Genomic DNA, 10,285 nt, shown 5'->3' with positions numbered 1-10,285 from the left:
CACACACACACACACACACACACACACACACACACACACACACACCTCTATTAGCCAGGGTTTAGCGGAAGCTGAACAGTATCCAAAGTCCACAGGTATCCATCATTTTTATGGCAGGGTTCAGTGCCGGGTCAGCATTGATTCTCTGCTGTATGCATGCACATCTTTTTAACACCTATTTGTGGTAGTATTTTATAATTCCTAGAAAACATATAAGCATCAAACTAGAGGCTAAAGTTTGCAAACAAACTTTGATGTTGGCTTGAGAAAGCCTGAATGGACAGCCTGAGTCAAAAGAGCCAAATCACATATCAGTTCGGAGTTCTGGAGCTGGAAAATGGTTTATTCACAGTGCCATGTGTTTGCTAGCGTCCTTTATATGGTTGCTAGGGCATGACTAGACAATTGCCAGGGTGATACCTGAAGCCTGTTAACAGTCCGAGTCAAAAGAGCCAACTCACAAATGTTTTTTTTTTTAATGCAGAGATATAGCTTATTCGTTGTACTATATGGTTGCTAGGGTCCTCCTCTAAATGGTTGCTAGGGTGTGGCTAGGCAGTTGGTATGGTGATATCGAAAGCCTCTTAACAGCCCGAGTCAAAAGAACCCACCCCCATGTCTTCATGTTGTTCAAATGTAGAGATATAGCTTGTTAATTTTACAATATGGTTGCTAGGGTCCTCTAAACGGTTGCTAGGGCATGGATTGTGAGGATGATATTTAAAAGCGAGTCAAAAGAGCCCAAACCCACGTCTCTACTCAGCTAATTGGGAATGTTATCACAACTTTTAACATTGTAAGAAATGTTTTTGTAACCTTTAAATGATGTTCAATTCACTACAAGAAAACTGGATATTTTAACAATCTTATAATATTACAAATAAATGATAGAATGGTGTAACCTTTACATACAGTAACATTATAATCACAACAAGAAGACTGGACAATTTAACATTTTAGAAACATTTCAAAACAATGTTCCCAAAACAGTCAGAAATGTAGCTTGTTCATTTTACTATATGGTTGCTAGGTTGCTTTAAATGGTTGCTAGGGTGTGGTTAGGTAGTTGTCAGATATTTAAAGACTACTTATCAGTCTGAGTAAAAAAAAAATAAAAAAGCCAACACGCTTGTCTTTTACGATGTTCTGATCCAGAGATTTTCCTCTCATCCTTGTTCAATGGAAGTCTATGGGGTGGTTGCTAGGGTGTGGTTCGGAGGTTAGGGTGTCACTATTTATAGTCTGTGTGCTTTATAGGCTCCCACCCTGAAGTCTCTGTGAGATATGGGCACACAAATTATTTTGCAAATGCAAGTCTAAAACATCAGAAAGAGATTTAAGGTTTTAGACTTAGGTTTAAATGATGTTTCTTGTTTTTGGATGTTGTCAATGGACCAGTTAATTGTTTAGACATTTTCTTTCAACAGGACTTCTTAATGTCCACCTCTGAATCAGATTAAATCCAATTATTTGTCTACTTTTTTAACAAGGGCAAATTCGCTATAAACTAGTTTTGGTGACTTTCATGCTGGTTTTATCATGCCTACAGTGGTTAAGATGTACAGCCTACAACAAGCTACCAGTAACAAGCTATCTAACACCAGTTAAGACCATCTTATGTCTTATGCACAGACATACAAGTATAGGCCCAATAGTTCCCTAATTTTAACAAGATAATTATGTATAATATGATCTCACAAGCTGTATATTAACAATTGCATTGTATTTTATACATACACTCTAAAAAATGCTGGGTTATTTTATTTTTTTAACTCAAATGCTGGGTTCAGCTTGTTGGGTCATTTTATTGGGTTGTATTTAATATTTTATTACCCAGGTGCTGGGTAGTTTTTCTGTAACTAAGTTGCTGGGTCATTTTTAATGCTGGGTTATTTTTTTCCTACCCAATCGCTGGGTTGAGCCTGTCTCCGATGAAGCAACCCAGCTGCTGAGTTACAGTCAGATCGCAGGCTTTTTGAGTCCACAGGAGAGAGCGGTTCTCAGCGCTGCCGATTTGGTGCACTTCTTCAGCGAAATAAATACTTTTTATTTCATTTATAAAGACTTTACTGTGCTATAAATGTTATTATTTTATGCAATGCAACATAAAGACGAGTGAACATTCAGCTACGAGTGAAACGCGAGGTCGCGGTCTGAAGTTCGCAGTTCCCCCGGCGATCGGCAGCCCTTCACCGGCTCAGATTTCGGTGACACACCGGCATGAGAATTAACACTATTTTGGTGAAAAGCGATTACAGAGAACGGTTGAATACACTTAAATTAAAATGCCACATTTAAATGTTACATATTTTATGTCTAAAATGCTTGTTAAACTAGTTTAAATATATGTACTATCGTAAACTATGCTATATTCACCCAAATAAATTCAATGTCTTGCATTTTGTCCATGTGTTCTTGCTTAACAATAAATGTTCATCTTTTGATTATTGTTGTTGCCTCTAGTAATTATGTGTGTGATTTTTAATTTCCAGTCCATTTTAAGCCAGCAATATAATACTTTTTAAACAATAGCTGACTTAAAACAACCCAGCATGTTGGGTAAAAACATTTAACCCAACCAGCTGGGTCAAAATAACCCAGCATGTGTTCTGTCCAGTATTTACCCAGCGCTGGGTTGCCAAATAACCCACGTTGGGTTGTTTTTAACCCAGCATTTTTTAGAGTGTACTTGACTGTATTCTATGGATGTGAATGAGAACGAGAGGGAGAGGGAGGTTGGGCGTTGTTTGGAGATGATGTGGCAGAGGTTTGTACGTTTGGAGATGAATGAACCGTGGTGGTTTTTGAACCAGGATGAGAGCTTGTTCTTCAGCTCATCAACATTTGGCAACACCCTCACACTTCAAAAAACTAAAGCTGGAAATCTCCAGTACCTTTTCATTTTCTAGCTTTCCACCTTCATTTCTGGACCACAGATATCCTGTTGTTTTGAAACCATCGAGGGTTCGGATAAATATTGGCTCCATCCAGATAACAGGATGCCAAATCTACACTTTCAGCGAGGGGGGAAATATGTAAATAAAATTCTTTTGAAATGAAGAAAGGCCAGGAATACGCTGCTTGACTGAAACAACAAAATTATAAAACTCTTGACAGGACACGAATGGAAGAAAAAGCCATTTTCATTGGAGAAGGTCCAAGGAGAAAGTCTCATTTGCACTTCAAAGATTCATTCAGAGAAAAGCACTGTGCGTATCTGCCATCTTTCAGCTTAAATGAAGAAATGAGATCCTGCCAGACTCGACTAGACCAGTTTAGGATTGCGTTTAAAACTAAAGTCTTAAATTAGACATACAAGTTATTTTATATGAAAATAAGTTTGGAAGAAGGTTTGTATCAACGCAGATACACACACATTTTGGGCACATGTCTATGAACTTCAAGGCTGACTGCATCATCACTCAAGTCAAAGGTATCTTGAGGTAATTAAAGACACATGCTGTTAAAGCGTGCTCTTAGTGTGCTGTGCTCTGAGATAGACTAGAGAAAGCTGCAAATCAATTCATTTCAATGGCGATAGCCAGTGTGTCTGACATACGGATTCGCTGACTAATGAGAATGTTTGAGAGGCAACACTTTATATTGTTATTGTATAAAGACTCAACTTGCACTGTGTGAGACAAATATCACACATATCAGAAAGATAACATGCTTTTGATAAAACAACAGAATTGAAGGCTTTTATATGTACATTGTATAAAGCAAATTATCACAAAATATTTCTGGAAAATACATGAGAGGCATTTGCTTAACATTAACTGAAAAATATTTACTTTCAAGTTTTTAAGTAATGTTTAACTATCATTTTAGCAGATTTAGTAAAAAAGGATTTTGGAAGGATACTACACTGTAAGAAATCATTCTAAAAATTGAATTATTTGTGAAATGTACTAGCAATTTCAGAGTGAAAGCTGTTTGACAGTAAATTGAAAGTATTTTTTAAGGATGCTTTAATAAATAGAAAGTTCAAAATAACATCATTTATTTGAAACAGAAATCTTCTTTAACACTGTAAATGCATTTACAGTCACTTTTCAATGTCAGTATGAAAATGTAACCATAAATTTAGCACTGACCCTTTAGCGACCCCCTGACTGTATTCCCCCCCCCCCAGTCCTGCATAAGTCTATCTCATAAACCAGGGTTCAAAAGTTTACTGTACAATATTACAAACATCTCTGCAACCCATTATCAAACATGCATTTACTTCCACTAATGTCAAAGCACGATTGCATGGAACAATTTTTCCATATCGTAAAAAAACTAGGACGACATTTGAACCGTTTAGAAAGCTGAATCTTTCACGACGCATCCGCACATACGTACAGTACATGTACGATAACACACTCTTACACACTCTCACACATGCTGTGAGTGCCTCTGATAGTCTCTGGCTCTCTGCCACGGTCCAGATGTTTCAGGGCCCCTGAGGGCCACTGCAGGTAAACTAATTATCCCTTAGAGATGCATGCATGTACGCAGCGAGAAGAAACGGCTGCTTGATTTCTCTTACGGCAGGAAGTACATTTCACGCTCTCTTCACTGATTTCAGCTAAAGCAGCTGAAGGATTGCAAGCTTTTATTTGGCACCACGTGTTCGACTCTCTGTTCGCCCAAAACCCGCAGCCAGCTATTGGAGGAAACTTATAACCAGCCCTTCAAACACGTGCCTCAGATCGGACACAGATGCTCAGCCCATCTGCATGCATACATACATTGTTAACTCATCTTTATTTTAAAATCTATAGATACAAACTGAAAAATAATGAGTGCTTCAGTTCATTGAGCTTCTTACTTGTGCTGTGATGAAGGACATTTTTTTAGAGGCTACTATGGTTTTTCTAGTTGTATTAAAATAAACTTGTTTAAAAGTTTCAATAATTCTGGCTGAGTGTGTGCCATATGTCCAAAATAGAATATTTATAACTTTAATTCTACAGTTAGACCTCACTAATGGACACAAATGTTATTAAAATACACTGTAAAAAAAAGATCTTTCGAAGCTGTAAGTACTGTAAAACAAAGATTATCAGAGTATGTTTTCTGAGAAAATACGATGTTACTTGCATTTCCTTGTAACTGTTTGTGAAATTTCTGAGTGAAAAGTATTTCTACACCATTTTTTAAATAATAAATTATTAATATATATTTTTAGAAAATTATTTATTAATCATCTCTCTCTTTAGTTACATATTTTCATGTAAACAACCATTAAGTACATGCAAATAGACTGATGCAAGTTTCTGCAAAACTAAACTATAAATATTCACCATTCATTTTGAATTGGACACCACCAAAAACTGACTCATTGTTCAATGGTGGAGTCAATTGTGAACTCAGTAATGATTCATTTAGTGAATCTGATTCAAATGCACTTAGCAGACGACTCTGAGGAAGGCAGGGAGGGCTTGGTGTTTTTGAGACAGACCCTTCGAGGCTGTTTGATGAACTTTTTAAAAACGTACCGGCACATTAGAGTCATTTGTTCACAAATTGAACATCATGGCTCATGGTGCACGCAAATCTAAATAACTAACACCACCTCACAAGATGATTTCTGACAAAACTGCATATGAAAACTTGACAGAACTGGACTTTCCAACCTTGTGCCTGTAGTGACATTTATGGACTTTTCATTTCTGAGAAAAAGTCTTATTAACTCACAACTGAGAAATATTAACTTGTAATTCAGAGATAAACAGTCAAAAATGTGAGATATAAAACTCACAAATGCAAAGAATAATAAAATAAAAAAAGTGAAATAAAAAGTCACAATTAACTTTTTTATTTATTTATTCCCTTGCGCTGAAAAAACAAATGTAAAAAATATTTTAGAATTTGCGAGGTGAAAAAAAACAACACAAATAATTTCTAATTCTTAGACGCAGAATAAAAACATTGATTTTTTTTATCTCACAATTCTCGCTTTTTTTCTCTCAATAGTCAGTTAACATGGTTCTGTGTTTACATCTCGCAACTCAACTTATATCTCTTTTTTTTTCTCAGAATTGCCGGAAAAGAGTTTCAGAACTCAGAAATGCAAGCAAAATCTGAATTGTGAGATAAAAAGTCACACCTTTTATTCTCTATTCAGTAAGAGTAAAAAAGCTTTCATAGATTCCACTTTTTCTTATTTAATAACCTTTTGGTTCACAAATGACATCCTCTGCATAGCAATTTGTGAATTTGAATTAATGTAAATAACATATACTTTTTTTTTTATTAGTAACCTAAAAATAGTGGAGGATCTTAACTAGTTTTGTTTAAATTACATTTTGAATGCCATATTTTTAGTGTGAATCTCAGACTTTTGGAGCCCACTGAACATACATCACCAATGACACCTACTGTACGAATGGAAAAACTAAACAGTAAACAGTGACAGAAGACACATTTGATAAGCATCTTAGAGCGAACGCCCAGGTCAAGCCCTCCACCTCTCAGTCCAGACTGCACTGCAACGTCCATGCAAATGTCCAGCGAGGACCTCATTCATTCATTCCTCATGTTTTTCGCTCCTGAAGAGCAGCAGACACAACAGACGCACGCCTCAGCACAAACACACAGCGCTTGTAAATACCTTCAGATGAATGTCTGACACACCTGCGGGTCTGTGCATGTACATGTAGGCGTGTGTTTGTCTGCAGAAGTGTGCATTCATCATTCAGACTGGAGACACAAGCCTCCCCAGAGTTTTCAGTGACACTGCCATCATTCCATCATGTCTGCTCTTCAAGATCAAAGCCTGTCAAATTTAATCTTAAATCTTAAAAAAAAAAAATCCAAATATACTATATACATTTCTAAATAAACAAATAAATAAACAAATGCATATTTTTATATTAATAAAATTGTGTTTACTTTATCATCATCATCATCATCATCATCATCATGTATTATTGTGAATTTAACTTGGAAGAGAAATCCCAACCTACTATATAATTTTCTAAAGTATTTTTAATAAATAAATCACTAAAAACGTATTTATCTTATTAGTATTATTATTATTGTTGTTGTTGTTGTAACTTTTTAAAAATAAATAAATTAATTAAAACTATAATTTAATAATAAATTAAGTTATAATAATAAAAAACAATTTAAGCAAGAAGAAGAAGAACAATAACAACAACATCAGTAATAATAATAATAATAATAATAATAATAATAATAATACAAATGATACTAATGATATTAATAATGCATTGATTGTTGTTGTTGTTGTTGTTGTTCTTGTAGTATAGAAGTGTTCAAAACCCAACCTACATAATTTTTGTAATTGATATTTTTTTATTTTTTTATTTTATAGCTATTAGATATATAGGTATTACTGTATATCAGGATTTGAAACCTTACACACAGAATGTGAATCAGACCCCTAGGCTAACAATTCAGAGGTTAAACAGTGTTATCTTGCAGGATGCTGCCGGGGCCCCTCAATGAAGTGCATTTACTCACACACTCTGAAGCCGGATCCAGGCGGCGTCTGTCCTGCCTGCTCGCTGTTGTAGAGAGTGGTGACATTTCCACGCTCGCAGTAGTTGGTGCAGCGTCCCTGCGTGCAGCGCAGCCTGCAGATGGTGGGGGTGAAGAGCACTTTGATCCGCTCCGAACCCCCGCGGACGACGGCGGAGCGCTGCTGAGCCACGGCTAGACAGAGGCACAGGGCAAAGCCAAAGCAGAGCAGCAGAGTCAGCCTGTGAGGACGCATGGCGAGCCCCGTTCACACACACATCACACACACACACACAAACCCGGGATGAAGACCGAAACTTCTTTTTCTTGGCTCGTCCCTTCAATATCCCTGGAAAGGACCAACTAGCGCACAAAAAAAAGCCCAATTCCTGTTCTGGCACAGATATGAGGTAACGTGCGCCACACACCTGTGTGTGTGTGTGTTTGTATGTGTGGCTGTGAATGTGTTCAGAAAGCTGTTTGCTGAGGAAATCAGAGCCGTCCTGGTGTTTGAAGGAGCTGTTGCAAGCAAATTCTGGCGGTGATTGAGATCGGATCCATCACCCGCTGATGCCCCTCTCGCTCTCCTTCAGCCCTGCGCTCACAAGCACACTGGCAGGCTTCTCAGCGCTCTCACTACATGAGGAGAGAACTTTCTCTGTCATATGAGGAGGAGAGAGAAGAGTGGGCGGCGAAACCCAGGAAACTAGCAGGGGAGAGAGAGAGAGAGACTCTGCGTCTCTGGCATTGCACACGAGGGGTGAGGTCAGCGCCGTTTAATGTGTGTGTGTGTGTGTGTGCGTGTGTAGCGGTTGCTTGTAGATGAAGGGAGGGGTGTATTTTTGATGATTGTACATTTTTCCAGTAATGCCAAGCTCTAAAATATTTTATCAGGTAGAAATTGAGAGTTAAAAAATATTAGTAACACTTTACAATAAGGTCTCATTTGTTAACATTAGATATGCAAGATTATCAACTAAGATTAATAAATGCTGTAGAAGTACTGTTAATCCTTATTCACGTTTATCATTAGTTTATGTAGTCCATGTATGGTGGTGCATTGTTGTCATTTTGGAGCTTTATGAAAAAAAGAGCTGTCAGTATTTTCCTCAAAAATTCCATGGATTTCGAAATTCCAAAAATTCCTATTGAGTTCCATTGAAAGCAGGTCATTTAGGTTTGGAGTGACATGAGGTTGAGCAAATGGTGGTAATTTTCATTTTTGGATGAACTTTTCTTTTTAAACGGAGTATAAACCTAATCTGAAACAGGCTTTTGACCAAATAAGCATCTGGATCCACACAAAGTCAAAAACTCCACAAAGCAAAGAACAAACTGTTCAGAGCTTCTAAAGGGATTAGTTCTTATAAAAGATGATGCCGCATTCTTCACAGATGATATGGTTTACCCAAATTTGGTGTCTGAATACACCTGCAGGGAATGCAATCTAAAAATGTATTTTTTCCTAAACAGCAATGAGAAAGCTAATTGAATTTTGCTCAAGTATTCTGCTGCTTAGACTGACTTCTCCAGAGAAAAGTCTTAGTAATCTCTCAGACTTTGCTTAGATTTGCCAAAACTCCAATTCTGCAACAAAATGTCTCAGATCTCAATACAAAAAGATTTCTCATCATATTCGTCCAAGATTAAATAATCTGCAGTCCCAATCTATGTCTGTTTTGTAAATCAACGATGGATTCATTTATCATCATTTATATTTATTTTCCCTAAGGAGTTTCTGGAGTTTGTGCCAAAGAAAAAAAAAAAAAAAAAAAAAAAATAAATATATATATATTTTTTTTTTTTTTTTTTTTTTTTTTTTTTTTTTGTGTATATATGTATATTCTGGTGGTGTATATACATATACACCACCAGTGGTGTGAAAAAGTCTTTGCCCCCCTCTGGTATTTAAATTGTTTGCATATTTGTCACACTTGAATGATTCAGATCATCAAACAAATTTTTATATTACTCAAAGATAACCTGAGGAAATAATGATTTCATTTATTAAGGGAAAAAAGCTGTTCAAACCTGCCTGGCACTACGTGAAAAAGTAATTGCCCCCTAAATCTAATAACTGGTTGTGCCACACTTTGCAGCAACAACTGAAATCAAGTGTTTGCGTTAACTGGCAGCGAGTCTTTCACATCGCTGTGGAGGAATTTTGGCCCACTCTTCTTTGCAGAATTGTTTTAATTCAGCCACATTGGAGGGTTTTCGAGCATGAATGGCCTGCTTAAGCATCTCAATCGGATTTAAGTCTGGACTTTGATTTGGCCACTCCAAAACCTTAATTTAGTTTTTCTTGAGCCATTCAGAGGTGAACTTGCTGGTGTGTTTGGGATCACTGATCCAAGTGCGCTTGAACTTGAGGTCACAAACTGACGGCTGGACATTCTCCTTCAGGATTTTCTGATAGAGAGCAGAATTCATGGTTCCGTCAATTATGGCAAGTCGTCCAGGTCCTGAAGCTGCAAAGCAGCCCCAGATCATCACACTACCACCACCATGTTTGACTGTTGGTATGATGTTCTTTTTATGAAATGCTGTGTTGGTTTTACACCAGATGTAACGGGACACACACCTTCCAAAAAGTTCAACTTTTGTCTCATCAGTCCACAGAATATTTGCCCAAAAGTCTTGGGGATAATCAAGATATTTTTTGGCGAATGGGAGACGAGCCTTTGTATTCTTTTTGGTCAGCAGTGGATTTTGCCTTGGAACTCTCCCATGGATGCCGTTTTTGCCCAGTCTCTTTCTTATTGTTGAATCATGAACACTGACCTTAATTGAGGCAAGTGAGGCCTGCAGT

At 37.1% G+C, this 10,285-nt stretch overlaps 1 protein-coding gene across 1 annotated transcript in view; it reads right to left on the bottom strand.

Moving 5' to 3' along the window:
- The window catches only part of LOC107566282 (latent-transforming growth factor beta-binding protein 4-like), a 78,680-nt gene that overhangs the window by 50,000 nt on the left and 18,395 nt on the right, over positions 1-10,285 (bottom strand). Inside the window, exon 5 of the mRNA XM_016251676.1 lies at positions 7,477-7,668. Coding sequence (XP_016107162.1) covers positions 7,477-7,668 — 192 coding nt within the window. The remainder of the gene's footprint in view (positions 1-7,476; positions 7,669-10,285) is intronic.

This window comes from Sinocyclocheilus grahami, unplaced genomic scaffold (assembly GCF_001515645.1).
Source record: "Sinocyclocheilus grahami isolate Dianchi unplaced genomic scaffold, SAMN03320097.WGS_v1.1 scaffold1067.1, whole genome shotgun sequence".
NCBI classification, from domain to species: Eukaryota; Metazoa; Chordata; class Actinopteri; order Cypriniformes; family Cyprinidae; genus Sinocyclocheilus; species Sinocyclocheilus grahami.
This window is presented reverse-complemented; position numbering and strand designations above follow the sequence as displayed.